General features: G+C 38.5%; 1 protein-coding gene across 1 annotated transcript; it reads left to right on the top strand.

Moving 5' to 3' along the window:
* The first annotated feature begins 18,327 nt into the window (after positions 1–18,327).
* Positions 18,328–21,316, top strand: LOC131315180 (protein VAPYRIN-LIKE-like). Its single transcript, XM_058344287.1, has 2 exons — positions 18,328–19,173; positions 20,256–21,316. The coding sequence occupies exons 1-2, from the start codon at positions 18,397–18,399 to the stop codon at positions 20,979–20,981; spliced, it is 1,503 nt and encodes a 500-aa protein (XP_058200270.1). The 5' UTR covers positions 18,328–18,396; the 3' UTR covers positions 20,982–21,316.
* The last annotated feature ends 2,653 nt before the right edge of the window (positions 21,317–23,969 follow it).

Raw genomic sequence — 23,969 nt, 5'->3', positions numbered from 1 at the left:
TTAACAAAATAGTTGTCAACAAAAATATTTTTTAATACAGTAACTCTACTCACAAACCCATCAGCAATTTATTCACTATCAGAAATAACTTGATATTTCTCAACAACTTATTCACTGCCAGAAACACCTAACAACTTCTCAACCACAAATAAAAATTTACAAATTTTTCCAGAAACACCCCCTAAGCATCAAAATAAAAAAATTGGTAAAACAAAACGAGAAGAAGAAGAAAGAGGAGAATGACAAGTTAAAACAGGGAATTTGTCAAGAAAAAGAAAATATAAAAATTTGAGGTGGTAATAGAATAGTATTTCTGCAAGTAGAGAAAACTGAACTGTCGATAACCGGACCCTGTTAGATTTCTCGAAAGAGAAACGAAAGAAAGGACAGAAGGCAATAAGTTCACCTGCGTGCGGCCGACGCCAACGTACGTCGCGACAAAAGCCTCCTCCGTCTCGGAGAAAAAATTAACCCGACCAAATTTACCAAACTGCCCTACCCTCCTCCCAAACCAGGAAAGTACACTATTGCTCTGTGCCCCACGCGCTTTGCCCCAACCCACATTCAGCCGCACAAAAATGTGTGATCACTTTATAAGAGACTTTGGGGTACTCGAAATTTTTGCGAACGATTTTTATTAATTTTTTTTTTATCTATCTTTTTTTACTTATTATTCTTAAAAATTTCTCTTAAAATCCAAATCGAACAAATTTTGACGATGTTTTTAGGTAACGAATGGAGAAAGATAAATAGAGAAATCTGCACAATAATTAGCCACGGAGAAAAGAATTAGTTTTAGAAGCCCAAAGCAAACACAGTCAAAATGTGTGTGATGAGCGAAAGATAAAAAGTGAGTAGTACAAAGTCATCTTTCCAAACAAAAATGGTACAGTACCATTGGGTTGTTGTCCCAGTTGGTAACTTCTATTCTCCCCATGTGAAAAGCTATGATTCGAGCTTCGTCGTGGATGTTTGGAATTCAAAGCTATGTATAGCCTCTGAAACCCTAGTGGACTTAACCTAGTAACACCTTACTAATCCTATTAATGCATACAATATTATCAAAAAAAGAAGAAGAAAGGCTACAATAAAGGAGGAAAGAGCACCGATTAGAATATAGATTTGTTTTTTGATTAGATGTGTTTGAAATTGTCCGATGTTACTCAAATATTTTATGACCACCTCAAGAATGCCACAGTAATTCACATAACAAGTGTGCTCAAGTACTAGCGTGAAAGTATTTATAAAACATATCCAATCCTCTAAAACTCTAAAAAAACGAGAATAGAGAACACGAGCGCAGTGGCCAAACACGAAGGCAATTTTGAAGGTTTATGAGGGTGCAGTGGATAATCCCAAACCAGGCCCGGATTATGCCACGTTGGGGAGGTACAACACGTGGTTTGTCTTTTAGCGTGACGGCATGTTTTTTGTCAGAGACCAACCAAAGGGAAAGGGGTACTCTCTCTCTCTCTTTTCTCATCTAATCCCAGTCCCATCTTTCGCTTTGGATTTTGTCGTATCTCCACGGGGGTCTGTATGTAGGAGTAGGAGTATTTATCATCAAACCGACATCTACGGACACGTGTCGAAGTCCCATCACCACACTTCCCCAACTAGGGTACTCCCTTTGATTGCAACCCATTTCGGAGTTTTGCACGAATTATCGAGAGTTGACAAATGCTTCGTCTATTTATTCAATTTTCGTCCCCACAATATCCTGTTTATTTTAGGATTTTAAATTTAGATTTGTAGATAATAATTATAGAGAGAAATAAAATAATGATTAAAAATAAAGATAATGATAGAAAAAGATAAAAAAAAATGAAACTAATGATTGAAGAGAAATAAGATAATAAAACCATTAAACGAACCTGGTAAAAGGATGAAAATCGATAAAATCCTAACCAATATCCAGTAGGCTATTTTTTTGTAGAAAATTTTAAAAATATGGTTTAAATAAATTGAAGTCTCTGAAAATTTATGTCGTTTGTCTTTACTAATTTTTTTTCCTTATTTGTTAATTTTGAGTCCAAAATTTGTAGATTATTAATTAATATCGGCGAGAGAAATCAAAAAATTAAAACTGTGACCCGAATTCAAAATATTCAAATAAAGACAAATATAAAACAAAAAGATAATCTTTTGGCTTATTTTTGTCTTATTCAAAAAAATTTGTGTTTCGATCATACTTTTTTATCTTTTCAATTACTCCCATCGACATCGACATAAATCAATAATCTAAAAAAACTTAATGCGAGACTAATAACAAATGCAACCCCAGAAAAAAAAAATTGAAATAAGGGAAAAATAAAGAAGGGGTCCCACCCTAAAAGAAAACACCGTCCCCAAAACCCTCGAACCCCCCGAACCCCTGCCGTTGTTGGTCGTATTCTTAAATCGAGTTCGATACGATGGTCCGCTCTCTGTTCTGTGGTGGGACCCTTCCTTTTCAAAACCCCTATTAAACGGACTGGGCGTTAGACACGTCTTCGATGGACTTGATGATTCTGATTAGATCTTTCGTGAGACACGAACGTGGGACCCGCTGAACACGGAAAGTGCAAAAGTGTTCCCCCGTTCCCCGTTTTGTTTTAAATACTCCTACTACTGTAGTATGAATTTTGAAATATTACGCTCACGCCCCCTCCCTGTAGTTTCGTACAGTCACGCTGCATTCTCTTGGACTTAACTTAAACTTTAACTTAAATTTGAAAATTATTTTTATTTAAATTTTTTTTTGCATTTGTTAGTTTTGTGCCAAAATTATATGGGTTATTAGTTTGTCTTGACGAAGGTAATCTGAAAATTATTTTTTTTTGCACTAAAAAGTAGTTATTTCTCAAAATACTTGGTTAAAAGTGTCAAAATTTTACTTTTTTGATTCCTTTTATTGAAATAAATCAACAATTCACAAAAGTTTGAAGCAAAACTAAAAATTCAAATAAGGAAAAAAATTTACATTTAAGTTAAGTCCAAGAGAACACATAGTTTCTTCTTCTTCTTTTTTACTTTTACTCAAGTACTTTGAGAAATATCCATATTTTAGCAAAAAAAAAGTCATTTTTTGCACTAAAAAGTGGTTATTTCTCAAAGTACTTGAGTAAAAGTAAAAAAATTTACTTTTTCGATTCCTCTCGTCGAGACGAATCAATAACCCATAAAAGTTTGGCATAAAACTAACTTTAGTGAAAAAAAATTCAAATAAGAACAAAATTCTCAGATTTAAATTAAGTTTATAAGAACGCAGCCTTACTAATCAAATAAGGGTAAAATGGTAACTTCACCTGAGCATTAAGCTAATTCAAGTTTCCAAATCCATGGTATTTCAAACAATTCAATATTTTTAAAGGAATAGAAGGGTTCCATAGTTTATTAGTAGTATAATATTGACCCTATTCATTCATGTGGCAACATGAAAAGGCATGGAAAAGGTCATTGAAGCAAGCAAACATTGCAAGGAAAAAGAAAGTGAGGCGTATTTTCGGGTGGCAGCCCTGCAAAGTCGTAAAGGGCGGCCAATCCAATCGTTATTTCGGCACAAACGGTTTGAATTGAATACAAACGTATGCAAATTTGAGTTGTCGATTGCTCAACAAAAATTCAAACCGTCGATTGCCGAGATTAATGGCCAAATCGGATGCTCTGTACTCGCTTTCCAAGGAGTGCTTGACAGAATTTCCGTAACAGTACAATCAATGACGGATCTATGTGTGGTCATATGGGGGCCACGGCCCCCGCGTCCTTTCGGGTGAGTTTTTTTTTTTTTAATTTTAATATTAATATTAGCATTTTTTTTGTTAATAACACCTAAATATTGTATTTTGTATTAAGTGCTATTTAGACATTTAAATTCTTTAAAAATGTGTTCGTTTTGGATCCAAAACCCAATTTTTCTTTCTGCGTCACGGTCTCTCGCAAGTTTTTCCCTCAATTATTTATCTCATTCCTCTTTCTATCCCTCTCTACTTACTACTTAAAAAACCTCCTTCAAAATCTAAACTAAACAAACTATTAGATTTCTGAACCTTGAAATTTCAAAATCTTGTCCATAGTTCGGTCCCCACGTTTACAAAATTCTGGTTCCGTCACTGAGTACAATAACATATAGTAATAGATTCACAATACATATACATACATACATAAATAGAGGGACACATGCGATACACAGTAGGGTCACATTCGTAATCGTACTTGAAGCCAATGGGATTCTTTCAATTTTTTGTTGGAGATGAGGAAAAAGGATAAAAGGACGAATATAGTAATCCTAAGATTCTTACGTCTTTTTTTCTAAAAGTACTGTTGGCGCCCTTTCATCAGTGCTCCATTGTCAACAAATGAAATTATTCGTTTTGACCCCCCAAAAGTTAAAATTACTCATGCCCCTGCCCCTAAGAAAAAAAATTTCATGATCTCTCTCTCTCTCTTCTTTTTTTTTTTTCTTTTCAGTTAGCAGAAAATTTTTACGGTTTAGAATTTCTTACTGTTGGCATAAGAATTGTTTGATTTACAAGATAAAATCAAAACGGAGGAAAAATCACATATTTGGTGAAATAAAGTTGCTAGACGCATGAGAATTAATAGCATTAACATTTTGATTAATAGGTTTACGATCTTAACCCCAAGGGATAAGTTTTGGTAGACCAGACAATATGATTTGCTCTCACCTAAATCTTAAATTCAAAATCTCCAACGCGCTATTAATTTTCGAGGTCAATCCGTACTTAATAGAGTCCCAACTTTAATTGAATTCTTTTAACCGACCGTGATATATTAAAAATCAATCGAAATGGGCGTAAACTAACCAAGACAGCTCGATTAATGAAGGAGAGATGTTTAGTGCCTTAATGAAAAAGTATAAGTTGGGTTTTATTAAAGAGAGTGGAATCTAACATACTATTATATTGCACGTTATAAAGGGGAGAGAAAGAAAGAGTAGCACGCCAGTGGCTTTCTTGTGTTTGGACGCATTACTTGTCGCATATGGAGGTGGCTAAGCATGTGCCACACACAAACACAACATACCAAAACCAAACATTTTGCCGTGATACTTCCACCCTCCCCACTCCCCTCTCTCTCCTCCTTTTTCGTCGACGGCTAGAGTTGTCGAGATCAGTTTATGCACACTTCGATTAATTTTTTTCATGGTTCGGTTAAAGGCTGCTCATCCACGCTGCTATAAAAAAAAACTCACAAAAATTATTTTCATGCGATTTACCCCAAAAATCGAATTCTAATTGATTGTGTGGAGAGAAAATTCACCGACCGGACTGTGGGGCTACACTTTTCGCTCTCTTTCCCATGTCTCTCTCTTACTCTGCATAATGATAGGTGTAGATACATATGGTGTATTGTATCTCTATGGCCCACAAGGGGTTTGGCAGCTTCTGCGTTAGGTCAACAACTAGGAACACCGTTTGGCTTCTTGTGTCGATTGGGTCAATCCTACCCAAGTGGAAAAAAGGGGTTATTCAATGTGTTAAATCTCTACACCAAGTCTCTCTCTCTCTCTCTCTCTCTCTACCCACTATTTCTCATTTTGTCCTTTTCTCTACCTTCCTTCTAGTGAATTCATCGGTCCATTGTTTCTTTTTATTCCCCCACAAAACAACAAAATGCAGGAAGAAAGAATACTCTCCTTGGTAGCTTTTTTCTAACAAATTGAAATCTCAGTAAATGGATCCCTACAAGTCTTACAACTACAGGTGAAACATATTCATTCATAAATGTTTTCCCCACCCCCCCTTAAGATACGCAAGATTTTCTTCTTACCGGATGTCCACGGAACCCTTGAAAATTGGTTCACACCGAAACCAGAGAATTTTTTAGAAAAAACTCTCGCTGCCAAGTTTAGAAAGTCATCATCTTTCGGTAGGAGTAAAACTAGAAAGTTGTGTTTACGAGAGACTAATCTTTTTGTTCGGTTGGACGATCAGACACTCGGTCTACGGACTACGGGCACCTCTATCCTTTTCTTTTTTGAGTTAGGCAGCAAGAGCAAAATCTCTGGTGAATCTCCTAATCTCGAGCCTAGCCTGGACACTAATATTTGCAGTTGCTACTAGTTAAGCCAACCTTTAGGTAAAAGATAATACAAGATGTGAAAGCAACAAAACAGATGCAAACTTTCTTAGTTTTAGCAAGTACCATTTCCATCATCAATATGTACAGATACAAACATATATACAACAGTCTGTCTATAGGCTTAATTTTGGAAGTGGCTATTTTGTAGATTTCCCGGTGGGGTTTTCTTATTTTTAATTGTATTCTTTAAAATCATGAAAGTCTTAAGAGTTGCTGATGAAAACACCACTCAAAATACAAAAGTTGGTTTCTAACTAGTGCTACGTATATGCATACATCAGAAAGTGAGAATAATCACATGTTTTTCTTTTCTTATCAAAAGATTGCAACTCTCGCAGAGAGAGAGAGAGAGAGAGAGAGAGAGAGAGAGAGAGAGAGAGAGAGAGGCCCTTGATAATATTTCTCCATCCTAATTTTGCATTTTTCGCCATTTAGTTTTCGTGTCGGGTTTCCATGGGATCGCTGTTCGATCTCATGTCGTTGCAATGCAACACAATGGAATTGTTAGCGATATATATAATTAAGTATGTTCTTGCCTGACTAAATACAATCCTGACAATAAAGAAAAATATATATGGTGACAACTGGTCATTGAGATATTATTTATATTCCCATAATGACGGTAAAAAATAAAAACTTCCTGTTAAGGGAGCTAGCTAGGTTCAGTGAATTTTTGGATTGTAGGAATAAATACTATAGCTAGACTCATTTCAAAAAAAAAATACTATAGCTAGACCAATTTCGTGTGTTTTTTTTTTCCCCATCAATTGTAAATCAACACACTTCAGCCATATATAGAAAGTGTATGAATGCTCAAGATTTTTAAGAAGCTTGAACCTCACCGATGTAAACGTACTTTTTGCGATCAATACATAGCCGATTTCTTTGTCTACACATTTTATAAGTACATGAGTTGGCCCGGAACATGCTAAATTACCAAAAGAGAAAGAAAAAAAGGGGTACAAATAGCTATATATTTTCAATGACGAAGAGTAACAATTAAGCCGAAATAAATAGTGTAGTTGTAGTCCTCAGAGGGAAAAAGTAAAGTTAAATTTAGTGTGGGGGGTTGCACGGGGCTGGGTGCACCTCCACCCTCCACTAATTAAGCTAACATTTTATTATTATTTTTTATACTAATTGCTAATTTGGTACGGAGATACTCAAAACCCTAGCCCCTGTTCAATGAATGTGCTCCACAATTAATAAAGCGATTATTTAGAACCCAAAAAAATTATGTTAGTGCAATTTTTATAATACTTGTAAGATTTGTACCATTTAAAAAGCATAAGGCATTAAAGTCAGGCAGTCATGGCTGAGCATCTATACGTGGTGATCACAATCCAGCTTTACTTTTTTATACTAATAATATCATCACCGTCCATTACAGTTAAGTACTAGTACAATTCTCTCTCTCTCTCTCTCTCTCTCTCTCTCTCACACACACACACACACACACGTACACACTCTCTCTCTCTCTCTCTCTCTCTCTCTGAGTAAAAGGGTAACCAAGCTCTTTCATGGAGGAGTGCATCACTAGTTATGTCGGGTTAGTGGTTGGTTAGATACAGTTTGACCCATTTCTGTACTGACTGAGGCAGAGAGAGAGAGTCACGAGCTACGTCATCACTAAATTTGTTACGTGAACATCTCCAACATTATCGCCACCATTCCCTCTAATTATATGATTATAGTAGTACGTATTAGTACTAATGTAAACTTCAATTACGAAAGAAAAGGTATCTTGGACTAATATTTATGTAAACTTTCAATATAATAATGATGAAAGTGATGATAATGACTGCAGGAAAACAAAAGAGAAAGGTGTATCTTTTTTTTTTCTTCCTTTGATTGGGCTCAAAACTGAAGTATACCTATAGTTATTTGAGGAAGAGGTTAACTAAGGAAAAATAAATTAATAAACACTTGCAGATATCTACGAAATTTAACGACACAAATAATACAAAAAAAAAGTATAACGCATAAGGTTTAGATTTGATTTTGGGACAGTGAAATCATTATTTTTAAGTATCGTACTGTAATGTAAGATTATTAATTATTGTTAAATTGAGCTGCAATATATAGCTACGTACCATGATCATTCAAAATTCATTGATGGTTACTAATAAAAGTAAAATTACTCTCCCTTGTTCCCTTGCTGATTTTGATGATATATTATAATATATAAGTCAAGGATCTTGTTTCCGTCTTATAGTTTATGAACGAGACAAAAAAAACCTAATTATACCAAAATTCTTTGAAATATGTTGGCTTTCGTAGGGGTTACAAGTAGCGTCAGTGGCTTAGTAAGTTAGTTTGCTAATAGCAGGCTGAATGTAACTCCGTCTACTCGAAGCCGAGGCTTCTCCCATGGGTATTTAGGCCTCGCTATGCTACTGGCCCAAATGCCCGATGGCAAACAATCGGCTCTTGAACCCACACTTGATTTCATTCCAGCCCACTTGTAATGTTTTTGATTCATTTTCCCAAAGTTAGAAGGCCCACTAATTTTTGGAAAAAAAGGTCGGGAAAATGATTGTCCAATACGTATTTTGATAATTAATACTCGTCAAGGACATGTTGAGAACATTTGTTAATCTTGAAAATGTCATTAGCAAGTATTCGTCATTTTCCCAAAAAGGTCAAAGTGAACCTAATTTGAAATCCCAATTTCGTTTGGACCTAAAACGTTTGGGCTTATTCAGAAGTTTGAACCCGTACATATAATTGAGATCGGTAGCCTTTAGGCTTTGACGGGCCTGCCACAATTTGGTTTCCCGCCATCGACCCTCAAGCAAGTCTCTCCGGATAAACCGATTTCCGAATAAGGTGAAAGTCTCCTATGTAACGGGTGTGTGTGTGTGTATATTGTTGAGATGTGAAGACAATTTTAGAGTCGCAGTAAAAATGACCCGGAAGGTTTTGGGTCCCGCCCAACGCAGGTTTTAGCGTTTTTTAGGGTTTTCTAGTATTAGCTTGTTTGCACATATAAAAGCAAAGCTAGGGCTGCCTCTTTTTTGAAACTCTGACATATTTTCATCATAGTGAAACACCCCAGCACCCCGTGGACGTACGATTAAGCAATCAGCTTAAGTCGGAACCACGTAATCTCTGTGTCTTGTTCTTTTCTTACTTTATATTGTTTTCTGTTCTTGATTTGTTCTTCGATTGTGTGCGTTTGCTTGTGGGTTTGGACGTTCGAATCCCCAACAACTGGTATCAGAGCTCCGGGTTAGGAGGTCAAGGGTTTACACAATGGCTGAAGAAAAATACAAGATCGAGAAGTTCAATGGTACAAACTATGCTTTCTGGAAGATGCAGATGGAGGATATTTTGTATCAGAAGGATCTATATCATCCGATCAGTGGCACAAAACCAGAAAGCATAAAGCAAGCAGATTGGGATATTTTGGATCGCAAAGCTTTGGGGACTGTGCGATTGAGCCTCGCGCCGTCGGTTGCGTCGAATATTGCCAAAGAAAAGACTACAGCAGATTTGTTCAAAGCCCTAGAAAAGATGTACGAGAAACCTTCTGCGGTGAACAAGGTATATCTTATGAAAAAATTGTTTAACCTAAAGATGCCTGAAAACTCTATTGTTGCTGAACATCTGAATGAATTTAATACGGTCACGAATCAGTTAGAATCCGTGGGTATTAATTTTGATGATGAGATTAGAGCTCTTGTTCTACTATCGAGTTTGCCAGAAAGTTGGAATGGACTTGTCGTGGCAGTGAGTAATTCCTCCGGGTCTGCAACAATTAAATTGGAGGATGTTACTGGATTGATATTAGGAGAAGAGGCTAGGAGGAGAGCATCAGGTGAGGATGTTGCTTCGGGTTCAGCACTTAGTATAGAGGACAGAGGCAGGTCTGCAAATAGGGGAGGCAACAAGGGCAAGGGAAGAGGGAGTTCCAAGAACAGGGGCAGGAGTAAATCTCGTACTAGAGAAGTGAAACCTGAAGGTTGTTGGAACTGTGGTCAGTTGGGGCATTGGAAGCGAGACTGTAAGGCACCACCGAAAAAGCAGCAGAACGGGAATAATCAGGGGGGTAAGAACACTGTAAATGTTTCTGAGGAATCGGATAATGAAGCCTTGATTTGTTCGCTGGATTCTCGCGATGAGTCTTGGATTGTAGACTCGGGAGCCTCATTCCATGCTACTTCACGCATGGATGTGCTACAGAATTATGTGCAGGGAAACTTTGGAAAAGTTTATCTGGGTGATGATGAATCTTGCAACATAATTGGGAAAGGGGATGTGTATATGACTCAGACAGACGGGACAGTACTGAAATTGAAGGATGTTAGACATGTGCCTAGTCTAACAAGGAATCTTATTTCGGTGGGTCAGTTGTCAGAGGGTGGAGTGGTCACATCGTTTACATCAGACGCTTGGAAGATGAGCAAAGGGGCACTGGTTGTGGCTCGCGGTAAAAAGGAAGGAACCTTATATGTATCTTCGGGTACTTACTGTAGCATCGCAGTGGCAGCATCAGTGGTTAATTGTACTACGTGGCATCGTAGGCTGGGTCACATGAGCGAAAAGGGGATGAAAGTAATGTTGTCAAAAGGGAAATTGCCGGGTTGTAAGTCGCTGGACTTGGACTTCTGTGAGGATTGCATCTTCGGGAAACAGAGGAAAGTTAGCTTTACAAAGGTGGCAAAAACTCTAAAATTAGAGAAGTTGGAGTTGGTTCATACAGACGTGTGGGGACCATCTCAGGTATCTTCTCTTGGTGGCTCATGTTATTTTGTTACTTTCATTGATGATGCTACTAGAAAATTATGGGTTTATTTTCTCAAGCATAAATCTGATGTGTTTGGTGTTTTCAAGAATTGGAAAGCATTAGTTGAGAATGAAACAGGAAAGAAATTGAAGTGTCTGAAATCTGATAATGGCGGCGAGTATTGTGATGGTGAGTTTGAGGCTTACTGTGCTGCAAATGGGATTCGAAGGTTGAAAACGATCCCAAAGAAGCCAAGGCAGAATGGAGTTGCTGAGCGCATGAATAGGACGATCCTAGAGCGCGCAAGGAGCATGAGGTTACATGCTGGGTTACCTAAGCAATTCTGGGCTGACGCAGTAAATACAGCGGCGTATTTGATCAACAGGGGACCTTCAGTTCCTTTGAACAATGGATTGCCGGAGGAGACTTGGTCAGGTAAAGAGGTAAATTTATCTCATTTACGAGTATTTGGTTGCATGGCCTATATGCATATTGAATCGAGTGATAGGGGTAAACTTGATGCTAAGTCTCGAAAGTGCGTGTTCATAGGCTATGGTACTGATAGCTATGGGTATAGGCTATATGATTTTGAAAATCGGAAAACACGCAGGAGTATGGATGTGGTATTTAATGAGTCTGTTTTGTATAGAAATAGACAGAATCAACCCGATGAGGCTAAAGAAAATTCAGACTTTGTAGAGTTTGAGGGGATCCCTGACAGTAATGTCTTACAGTCTCAGGATATTAATATACAACCTACTCCACAGGCAGATCCACAGACTCCTCCACTCAGGAGGTCTACACGTACCGTTAAACCACCAATGCGTTATTCTCCTGCTTTACACTATTTGTTGTTAACTGATAGTGGTGAACCAGAATGTTTTAAGGAAGCATTGCAGGTGGAGACCAGGGGAGAGTGGGAGCGAGCAATGGATGATGAGATGGATTCTCTCTCATCAAACCAGACTTGGGACTTGGTTCAGTTGCCCAAGGGGAAGAGAGCTTTGCACAACAAATGGGTATACAGGCTTAAGGAAGAATCTGATGGGAGCAAACGGTACAAGGCGAGGTTGGTAGTAAAGGGTTTTGAGCAGAAACCAGGTATTGACTACACCGAAATCTTTTCTCCTGTGGTAAAGATTTGTACTATCAGATGTGTCCTTAATATTGTGGCTGTTGAGAATTTGCACTTAGAGCAGTTAGATGTTAAAACTGCTTTCCTTCATGGGGATTTGGAGGAGGATATTTATATGAATCAGCCAGAGGGTTTTGTTGTCAATGGGAAAGAGGATCAGGTATGTAAGCTTCGAAGGAGTCTGTATGGGTTGAAGCAGGCGCCTAGGCAGTGGTATAAAAGGTTTGATACCTTTATGACAAATACGGGGTTCAGTAGATGTCATGGGGATCACTGTTGTTATTTTAAGAAGCTTGGTAAATCGTATCTCATACTTTTGTTGTATGTAGATGATATGGTTGTTGCAGGTTCAAGCATGGATGAGATTGCTAATCTCAAGGCACAGCTGTCCAGGGAGTTTGCAATGAAGGATTTGGGTTCTGCAAAGAAAATCCTTGGGATGCGAATCAGTAGGGACAGGGTGAACCGAAAGTTGAAGTTGTCACAGGAGGAATATGTTGAAAAGGTGCTCAAAAGGTTCAACATGGAAGGTGCTAAGCCCGTTAGCACACCGTTGGCAAGTCACTTCAAGCTTTCAAGGGAAAAAGGGGCAGTAACTGATGAAGAAAAGAACTACATGGCCAAAGTTCCATATGCCTCGGCGGTAGGCAGCTTGATGTATGCTATGGTTAGCACAAGGCCAGACATTGCTCAAGCAGTGGGAGTTGTCAGCAGGTTTATGGCAAATCCAGGCAAGGAGCATTGGGAGGCAGTCAAGTGGATTTTGCGGTATCTGAGAGGTACTTCTGATTTGGCTTTGTGTTTTGGAGGTTCTGATATTTGTTTGCAAGGATATGTGGATTCGGATTTAGCAGGGGACATTGACAGCAGGAAGAGCACTACTGGGTATGTTTTTACACTGGGGAGTGCAGCAGTTGATTGGGTCTCGCGGCTACAGAAAATAGTGACTATTTCCACAACAGAGGCGGAGTATGTTGCAGCCACGGAGGCATGCAAGGAGATGGTATGGCTAAGGAGCTTCATGAAAGAGTTGGGTAAGGAACATGACAATTGCAAATTGTTTAGCGATAGTCAGAGTGCAATACATCTGGCAAAGAACGCAGCTTTTCATTCGAGGACCAAGCATATTGACATAAAGTATCACTTTATTCGCTCTTTATTGGAGGATGGGCAGTTCACTTTGGAGAAGATTCACACAAGGGATAATCCGGCAGACATGTTTACGAAGGTGGTTACTGTGGAGAAGCTGAAGTCTTGTTCAGCTTCTGTGGGTCTCCAAGCTTGAGTGGGAGGCTGGGTGCTGGTGGTGTTAATGATAGTTGATGATTGGCTGGATGTCTAATCATGTCTTCAAGTGGGAGATTGTTGAGATGTGAAGACAATTTTAGAGTCGCAGTAAAAATGACCCGGAAGGTTTTGGGTCCCGCCCAACGCAGGTTTTAGCGTTTTTTAGGGTTTTCTAGTATTAGCTTGTTTGCACATATAAAAGCAAAGCTAGGGCTGCCTCTTTTTTGAAACTCTGACATATTTTCATCATAGTGAAACACCCCAGCACCCCGTGGACGTACGATTAAGCAATCAGCTTAAGTCGGAACCACGTAATCTCTGTGTCTTGTTCTTTTCTTACTTTATATTGTTTTCTGTTCTTGATTTGTTCTTCGATTGTGTGCGTTTGCTTGTGGGTTTGGACGTTCGAATCCCCAACATATATATATATATATATGTGTGTGTGTGTATATTTCCCTCTCTAACAATGCAATGGCGGCAGTGGATACCACTGTAACGAGGACCTCTGCGTTGTGAGAGGGGAGGGACAAGTTTCGACTCTAATTTTCACCTTTAATTTGGTTTTCTTGGCCAAATAGAGTAAATTCACTAGCAATATTTTATCCATGTAAGATGATTTGAGTTAGAGTTGGCGGGTTGTTAGAATTTTTACGATCTGAATTAAATATTTCTTATGATACGTAATTTCACATAATCTAGAAGAATACCGAGCGAATTGAGGAATAATTAATCCCCTCATCACTAAATATTAGACACGATTATATGTCGTATGAAATTATGTATCCGTCCAAAATTAGACAAGTAAAACAAACAGGGCCTTATGACTTTTTAAGACAAAATTGTCTAAAGGTTTGACAAGTTTTTTATCATCGGTCCTGGTGGTGGTGGTAATCAGTGTTTTTGAGTAATTAATGAAACTAATTTGAATTATGCTTTCGAATGCTGTTATAGATGGATGAGTAAATCGTTTATTTCCATGTGATCTCATAAGGGTCAAGGTTTTCGTAATGCGGTAATGTAATATGAAAGTCTAGGGCGCCTCGAGTTCGATAGGCTTCATCAAGATTCAAGATCTCATCGCCGTACGTAATTTGATCCATTTAATTTATAGAATTCATTGAGTATAAGATTTGTACTAATGATGAATTAATTGAATATACATATCCAATGACCACGATAGATCCGTCTTAAAGCATCCTCATTTGTCTCGCCGACTCTACTTGGACACTATAGTAGCGAGCAAAACACGCAAAAACCAGCTTCATCTGCCTCGGTGGACCATCGCTACTCTGCAAAATTGCTACAGTTCCTCGTGGAAGAAGATGAGCAACTGTTCAACAACTAAACGTTATTATATTATATTATCTAAATCTAATGCCACATCCTCCTCCATTAATAGCTACGGGGTGTTTTTGTAAGAATTTTAAAAGGTTTTTTTTTTTTTTTTTTATTGCCGACAATCTGATACTGCATTAATCAAAGATCCATTATGTTCTGGAAAATGAAGACTGAAAGATAAAAATTAAGTGAAAAAAAGTGGATAATTTTTAAAATGACAACAATGAAATATAAAATCATAATATCCAACAATTGGCTATATAGTTCCCACAAATGCTCAACAAAGTCTGATTGGAGTTGAGGATGAATGCCTTACCATTAGAACATAGGTGTTGCAAATAGGACTGTTGGAGTATAGCCGTTACAAATGAGACCATCATAATATATTCAGTTAGTAAAATATGACAGTAAAAAATATCATTTAAATTGAAAAGTATAAGTAAAAAGAAAGAATAGTTTAATAAAAAAATAAAAACAAAATTTTAAAAATTATATTAGAAGAAGGAGGAAATAATATATTAATTGACCATAAGTTAAAACAGAGAGTCTGGTGCAATAGGTATTTTAAAAGTGACCAGCTAAAATAATAAAGTGGTCTTTTAAAGTGTAATTTGGTCTGAAATTAACACTCACTCTCCATTTTATTGATCAGTGCTCTAGGGGTAATCAATAATTTTTAAATATTAAGGTGTATACAAAATCAACCATTTACGTTCCCTTTCTCTTATATGAAAATAAATAAATAACGGTAGATATAATCTTATCTAGATAATCTTCACAAGTGGAGATTTTAAAATATTACATATACTATCTCGAAGGTTTGCTTGGATACTAACATTTAATCCCGGTAAAGTTATCGAGGATAAAATACGAACTTGTTTTTGGTCTATCAATATTAAGCATTTAAAATCAACTTGAAACCAACCCAATATGCAAGTAAAATTTTTTGCAAATATTTCGGAATATTTGTATCTCGGATATATAAAAGCCTAAGAGTTTGTTCACTGTAATCAAGACAAATAGTGCCTTCTACAGTATTGACAGCATTCTTACTAAAGAAATAAAAAATTCCAACTTTATAGATCTTTTTAGATTCTGCAGATTAATTGTATAGTCCATTGACAGCATTCTTACTAAAGAAATCAAAGATTCCAACTTTTTTAAGATCCTTTTAGATTCTACAGATTGTATCGTCGATTGATTCAACTACATAGTACTCCATTATATATGCATACATGCATCTTTCATAGAATTTTCGGGATTGATCTTTGAAAATGAGCAAGTCAAAAGATTATTGAGGGTGACAACCACTGCTTAGTGCAGTTGATCAGTCATTGCTTCTCATTTGTGGAAGGTCTTGGGTTTGAGCCCCACAGAGGGCAGGTCCTTTAGGGGACCAGGCTATGGATAGCTTCTGGTACACCCCCACTAACCCCCGCTGATGTAAATCGCCGTGGCAACAAAAAAAAAAGAAAGAAAAGATTATTAAGGGCGTTAGAAGCTAGAGAGATTCACGCATCCATCTGCGTCTATAGTATTTTGACTTGATTTTTCAAGTAAAAAACGGGGCAATTGTTAACCTGTTCCTATCAAAATGATTAACCCATTGTCATTGTTTAATTGAATTATAATGACTATGCAAACAAGAAACTCATATTCCAAAGTGCATCTCAAAGAAGATATAGCAACCAGGGGCAGTCAAGATTTTTGGATAATAAGGTCAAAATTTTAGATTTATATGCAAATTTTTTTTCCCCTATTGGCTAATGTAAAGAAAATAACTAAAGTAAGAGGTTAGCTATAAGTTGTATACACTGATACATGTTATCTAAATTGCTTTACACTTGGTCCCAATTTCTATTTTGAAAATGATTCCTGATAGTCACACTAGTAATACTGTCAACTCTCGAAACGAATAAAATAGTTAAAGTTTCTATATATGCATTTCAAGTAAGTTGATGCGATTTAGAGATTTTTGTGTGGTCAAAATAGCAAAATTGGTAATTTAAACTATGAAATGTGCTTATGAGAAATCAAAGTGAGTGAGGTTAACGTAAACGGACATTGGGCCATTTGGAAGAAAGTGCGGAGTTGTTTACGCATATAACTATGTAATGGATTTCTATGTACAAGAACTTTCTAAGAGCATCTCTAATGAATTTTCAAAAAATGTGTGCTAACTAATAAAATTAATTAAAAGTACGTGGGACACATTTATGTGTATTAACTATTAAGGATGTGTTAGTTTAGAGATGTAATAGGTACCGCAACGGAATTAATAGTTATCACCTAGGGTGCTGTAGCGCACTTCCCGCATTACACCAATCCGGCCGTCCATCTCGGCAATGGACGACAATGATTTGTAGGAGCTCGGATTAAATCTAAACCGTTTGTGGGTAGATAGACGATCGGATAGGCTGCAATACACCGTACATACGGCGGGTGCACTATAGCCCCTCTCATTCCCTTTTTCTTTGTTGATGCTTGTTAGAGATTGTATTTCATAATCAGTGGTGAGTTCGGAAAATTTAAGAAATTTAGATACGGTATTTAAAGAAAATTTAGAGATATCAAGTAGGAGTATTATTTTTTTAAAATTACACAAGAAGAATTTAAGATTGTTGCTGAAATTTGAAAGGTTCGCCAGTGACATCAAAATAATCTAAAACAAACAGGCAAAACATGTGGATTATTTTTGCCATTTTTTTTTTGGCTTTAGTGAGTTGATCATTTCTTGTTATTCTTCCTAGTCACTTTCATTGTCAAATTAAAGAATTAAAAAATTGACTTGAATAAGACGGAAACAATCTCACTAATCCAGTAAAGAATCTAAAAGAAAAAACAAGGGGAAATAAAAGACGTGTATCTTTCACTCTACATCTTGCACTCGTCATCTGCAATCTACTCATCAAGGGATGAACTCTTCAAATTCGGAAAATTATTTGGTGCTCTTCCGCTTCGTCACGTAATAATCTTTTAAAATGTCATGCGTTGTAAGTTTCAATCCTCTCAATCGCGAATATTTATAGTTTTGAGTGTGTTTCTACGATGCTTTCGCGGTTGCAAATTATGTGACTTAGGTCTTGGGGCACCGCACCGTGCTGTCCCAACACCATTATCCGTCACACATACATTTCTATGAGACATAGTACAAAATGTATAAACTCATGAAAATATGTGGTGAATAAAGGTGTTGGAGCACAAAGTGGTGGTGCCAAAAAAACGACTGACTAATTACTCGTTCAAATTCCTCTGAAAACTCCAAACACAAACACACAAATGCAATCGTACTAAATCCAAGTATCAAATTTTTTCATCTTGTTATTTCCGGCTCCGCGTAATTTCTGTCGTTCGTCTCAATAATCAATAATTATGATATGTTTTTAGACTATTATCGGTAATAGTTTATTTTTAATCTGAATCGTCCCCACTTTTAATTGAATGCACGTGATTAAGCTTCACATCCCCACTTTTGAACGCATGTGATTAAGCTTCATAAATCTTAAGTATTTATGGGAGGCTCCGTTCAAAAGTTTTTCTCGCCGAACAAACCTTAAAGAAACAAAAGCACTGAATTTTCCCTCTCCCTCCTTCCCTCACCTTCAAAGTCACCATCAGTAGCAAAAGATGCTTGTGTCTCTGTATACGTCTACATCCTCAGGGTTTTTAATCCAAAAAGTAACATAAAACTAACCACCATGACACACCAACATCCATTTCACCACCCCCCCATTCATTTTCAACCTCCATCTTCATCAACTCTGTCAACCAGAACCTCATTCAGACTCTCTCTCTCTCTCTCTCTCTCTCTCTCTCTCTCTCCATGGACAGACTTGTCAAGCCAGACGTAAAAGAACTAAGCCTAACCTTCACCCCGAACCAAACATGCACCGCCACCTTCCGCCTGACCAACCTCATGCACACCATGTCCGTCGCCGTTTCTCTCTCCACCACCAACCCCTCCTATCTCTCCTTCCCCCACCCTTTCTCCATCCTCCCCCCTCTCTCCACATCCTCCTTCTCTCTCCACCTCTCCCCGTCCTCCCACCCTCCCCTCTCCTCTCCGCCCGACACTGTCCTCGTCCGCTCCTCCATGCTCCCCACCGGCAAAGCCGACCCCGACAACCTCCTCCGCCTCTTCTCCAAACCTAGTACCCCTCTGGTCTTCAAAGACGCCACCATACCTATCTCCCTTGTCGGGCCCCACGTCATCGAATCCCTCCTCTCTCCACCAATTAACAGGACCCTGGAAGTCGGTGAGGGTAGGCTAACCTGGTCACCCGAGTTATCAAAAAACGGAACCCTAGAAGTAGCTTTTCTTATGTTGAAAGCGATTTCCGGGTGTGATCAATCCGACCTCACTTCCCTGCTTCGAGCCGCTGCCGAAACCGGACATCCTCACTTCGTTTCGGCTTTGATAGACGCGGGAGCGGACGTCAACAACCGAGACTCCGAGGGTAAATCCGTCGTTTCACTCGCAGTTAGAAAAGGAGACGTGGATTCGGTTCGGATTCTAACCGCATCCGGTTTTAAAATCGACAACTCGATGGATAATCTTTTACACGACGCGGCGGCCGTGGATCGAGTCGACATTATGGAGGTACTGTTCTTAATTTATGAATTAATGTTGAAGTTTCAAATTAAACTTATATTGGCGCACTAGATCTAATAGTATTACTTTGGGCAACTCCGTTTCAAGGCTTGTCCTTGTCCATTATTCGATTGCACCTTTACTTTAAGAAGGATTAATTTGCGACTTTTGGACAATGTGATCATACCGGCCTCTCGGTTTCTCTTGCCTAATTTCAATCCTAATATTTTATTACATCCGCATTTTGATGATCCGTTAGTTATGATTAATTCCTGTGAGGAATAGAGAAATGATGTATTATTGATTCTATCTAAAACATAATCCTAGCATATTTTTATAGTAGGTTATGTAGGCTTGACCACCAAGAATTCTATATAAATTAACAGAAATGCTAGGGACAAAGAAAATTTATCCCGAAAGTACCCCGAAAAGATCAACTAGTGGTTGAGATTCACTTTGATGTATGTGACATAATCATCAAAGTGATTCTCAACCATTGATTGCTGTTTTCGAGGTACTTTCGGGGTAAGTTTTCTTTGTACCTAGCATTCCCCTTAAATTAATTAGGAAAACACATGTAACAAAGGAAACTTAGACGAATTAGGAAATACGTATAATTGCCCAGACAAAATAGAAAACATAATAATAAGACCAAGAAAATATAGTAACATAATATTAGAAAAAGTAGATCAACTTGAGTTTGAAAAAAGTCAAGAAAAATCAGGTGCAGCCATGCCAAACCAAGAGCAGTCAAGCCAAGCCTTGGAGAAAACTAGGAGAGTCCAAAACAGCCATGAACAGAAAAAGCTATGATAGAAGAGATTTAAGGTGAAATCTGAGTACCCGGCGAATGGCAGCGAGCCAGCCCGATGGGATGACAGTAGACCTAGCTCTGCTGCATTTGTTTTTTGTTTATTTTTGACAAGAGGCAATACAATTTCATATGAACGCCCGAAGGCACTGCATTTGCTTTATATTTATGGTTAAGAGAACCACGATGTTAATTATTCTTGTTCCAAAATATGTGGCTATCATAGTTCAATGTTTTCTCACTAGCCTTGATTTGAGTTTTATTGCTACTGTATTGACAGGTACTCTGTCTAGGGTTTCAAGACATCGACGTGAATTCAGTTGACTCGAACGGTCGAACCGCTCTCCACGTGGCAGCGGTTCGAGGTCAAGTCAACTCTATTCAATTTCTCCTTTCCGTGGGCGGAGATCCAGATATCGTGGATTCCAACGGCTGGGCCCCGCTCCACTTCGCCATGGCGAAGGGACACGTGGAAGCAGCGGAGTGGTTACTGGATGCGACGACGTTCGCGAAATCCGCCATCACAAAAGAGGGGCTAACCGCCTACGCTTTAGCGGTGGAGAAGGGCCACTCGGAATTATACGACTCGTTGCAATTAAGCGACGTGTTGCATCGGTCTGCGAGGATCAACGACGTGAGGGGGATGAAGAGTTGTATTGCACAAGGAGGGAATGTGAACGGGAGGGACCAGAACGGGTGGACGCCGCTGCACAGGGCGGCGTTCAAGGGCGGGACAGAGGGCGTAAAGGTGTTGCTAAGTCACGGAGCGAGGGTGGACGTCGTGGACGATTGCGGTTACACGCCGCTGCAGAGGGCGGTGGAGGCCGGGCATGTTAAGGTTGCCGTGTGCTTGATCGAACATGGGGCTAGAGGGAAAGCCAAGGGTGGTGGTGTTGGTAATAAGAAAGGGCTTGGTTTCGAGATGGTTCCGTTAAATAGCAAGTGTTTTAAGAGACATCCTTCTCTTGTGACGACTACCTTGTGTCAAGAGAATGAAAGGGCTTGAAATCAATTTGTTATGTCTTATGTGTATCTTCTTGTATTTTATTGAGGGCCGGCAAACAACCCAAACGAGCGTCGGAGGAATGAACTGTTCAAATTTGGTTTGGATAGGTAACAAATCGATTTTGGACTACTCCTAGCTTTTGAGGAGTTGAACACGGGTTCGATTTGAACTTGAACTCGTATAGATTGATTCGTTCATCAATCCCTGAATAATACGTCACAGTATTTGTACGTAGTTTGGGGTTTCCAGGTGCTTCATTTTGGTGTGTATATTATGAGGAGTTGATGTATTTAAACAACCCATGAAATGAAATGAGGTTTTATTTTATTTTCTTTCTTTTCAAGCGTCTGAATTTGTTCATGATTTATATAGTCTTTGCCTTCAGTTTGTCGAAACACTACATGTGTTTGTTGTGCCAAACTAAAAGTTGAATCAACTTTAGATTAGTGCATACAAACCTTAAAAAACTGAAATGAATTGCTGACAAAAGTTTTGCTTGAAGCTTACTCTGGTTTTAAGGTTTGCAAACTTCTACACCCTAGTCGCAAATTTTTACATTATGGTTGCAAACTTTTAAACTATCCGCACACGTTTGCGTCATGGTTGCAAACTTTTACACTCTGACCACAAAGTTTTGCTTCATTGCTGCAAACTTTTACACTATGACCGCAAAATTTTACACTCTAGCCGCAAAGTTTTGCCTTATGGCCTCAAACTTTCACACTTAGACCTCAAAGTATAGTCTCATGGCCGGAAAGTCTAACTTTTGGGTCAGAAATTGGGTTTTCGAGTTGGGCCTTTTAGGCTTCATTGGATTTCATTGGGCCCGGACTACTTCCATTTTAAGTTAAAAAACAATTGAAATTAGCCTACTCCTTCATCCTCCCAGCAGTCTACTGTATAGTCTTTGGTTTTGTAATTCCCCCCCCCCCCCCCCTCCCCCCTATAGGCTCATGCCTTTGATTCTTTGTACCCCTCGAGGATTTTTCTCTCTGTTTTCTAATATAAAATTGTCGATTACTGAAGTTGTTATTTTGCTAAACCCAAATGACAAGCAAAAGTAAGGAACAAACGACAAGCAAAAGTAAGGAACAAAGAATCAACGATCAACACTAGCCATACGTGAAAAGTCCTGAATGAGTGAAATAACTAAGAGAAGAAATCAAGTACTCCGTATTACAGAAAAACATTAAACTGTTACAATTGGCCTTACTTTGGTGTTCGATATATATTTCATTCAATAATGCTACGGAGCAGGAACTCCACCCACGACCAAAAACATGACGTTGACGTTCCACGTTAGCTTAAGCCAAAAAAAAAACAAATTCCTGAATTGTTTGAATCGGCCCCCAAATTAGGCCTTGCTCCTCGTGCCAAACCATACCCACTCTCGAGGAGAGAGAGAGAGAGAGAGAGAGAGAGAGAGAGAGAGAGAGAGAGAGAGAGAGAGAGAGAGAGAGAGAGAGAGAGAGAGAGAGAGAGAGAGCTGAATATTTTGAATCGGCCCCCAAATTTGACCTTGCTCCTCGCACCAAACCATACCCACGCTCAAGAAGGAAGAGAGAGAGAGAGAGAGAGAGAGAGGCGCGGAGGAGGCCAACCATTAGTGTCACCTCCACCACAAGCAACCACCAGCTTCACCTTCATCTTCGGTGACCAGCACCACCACCGCATCCACCTCCGGCAACCAACCTGTCGCAAAATGGACGCACCACCGACGACCACCACCGCCAAGGGGTCTCTCTCTCGTCTATATATCTGTGGGTTGTCGATTCAAGTCATTCTAGTTGGTTCAAAAAAGAAAATAATTAGGGCTTGTGTGAAATAGGGGATTTTTTTGGGTTCAACCCTCTCTATGTATTTTTGGTTTCACATTTTACGATTATTTGGGCTCCTTTGATCAGTGAGGTCATTTGAACTAATTAAGCTTATGCCCTCCTATGAACTAACTAATTAAGGCAAGTGTATAAATGATATTATACTTGGCATTAGTTGTACTCATTTCATAATTGATATTTATTTGAAGCTACACTAACATGAATTGATTATTCATATGCTATATTTATTTGAAGATAATAAAGCCTAATGTCAACAAATACAGACTTATTCTCTTCTGCTGCTTCTTTTTTCCTTTTTTCTTTTTTTTAGAGAGAGAGAATGACAGTGCTGCATGAACAACCACCGAAACAAGCTATACACGACACTCAGTAGCATATTCGAGGAAGAAAACTAACTTGCTTTGTGACAAAAAAGGCCAAGCACGAAACATACTAGCAGTAATTGGTCAAAAGTTTGAGATATGGGTATGACTAATTAGCTCATTGGGGTGTCTTTGGGAACCATTGGAAACCAGCATGGCACCTACAAAACATTATTCCTACACCACATTCCAACTTGCAAAGATTGATTTTCCGAACTTTCAATTGATGCAAGAACTTAAAACTCATGTACATTGAGTTTCCGGGGAAGTGGAACAGGTTGGCAACATTATTTACTGATGATTGAAAGCATTTCAAAAGGAAAACTTCACTTCGGCAACCAAATTAACCAGTGCCACAAAAGGACCCAAAAGGATAAGTACCGGCCATCAGGGATATGCAATCAAGCAAGAAAAGCACTCCACTTTCTCCACAGGGTTTTTCTTTTCATAGCAGTACGTACCTGCCATATTCAGATGAGAAACCATCAATTTCAAATGTTCAAGCTACGAAATTCTAATTGTGTGGTATTTCATGGGAATCAACAATATTAAACGCCATCACTCAGTTCGACAAGCATGGTTCAAAAGCCAAAACCCAACTAACCAAACCAAAATTCTGCACCTAGAACCATCAGGGAGGATAGTATTTGATTGTTGAGATGCACATGGGAAGCAGAAATCTTATAGTTAAGGTTCGAAACAAAAAAAATCCCCAATTTAACAAGCCCTAATTTTTTTTTGGTTTAAACAAGTTATAGTCAAATGAAAGGCTACAGTCGACTGAAATT

Source organism: Rhododendron vialii, chromosome 13a (genome assembly GCF_030253575.1).
Source record: "Rhododendron vialii isolate Sample 1 chromosome 13a, ASM3025357v1".
In the NCBI taxonomy this organism is placed as follows: domain Eukaryota; kingdom Viridiplantae; phylum Streptophyta; class Magnoliopsida; order Ericales; family Ericaceae; genus Rhododendron; species Rhododendron vialii.
The sequence above is the reverse complement of the archived record's forward strand: the minus strand, read 5'-3'. Positions and strand labels throughout refer to the sequence as shown.

Bases quoted from the DNA above. Each gene is read 5' to 3' on its own strand.
- LOC131315180 (XM_058344287.1), top strand. From the start codon at position 18,397: ATGGACAGACTTGTCAAGCCAGACGTAAAAGAACTAAGCCTAACCTTC. The intron at 19,174-20,255 runs GTACTGTTCTTA...CTGTATTGACAG, and splicing joins ATCGAGTCGACATTATGGAG to GTACTCTGTCTAGGGTTTCA.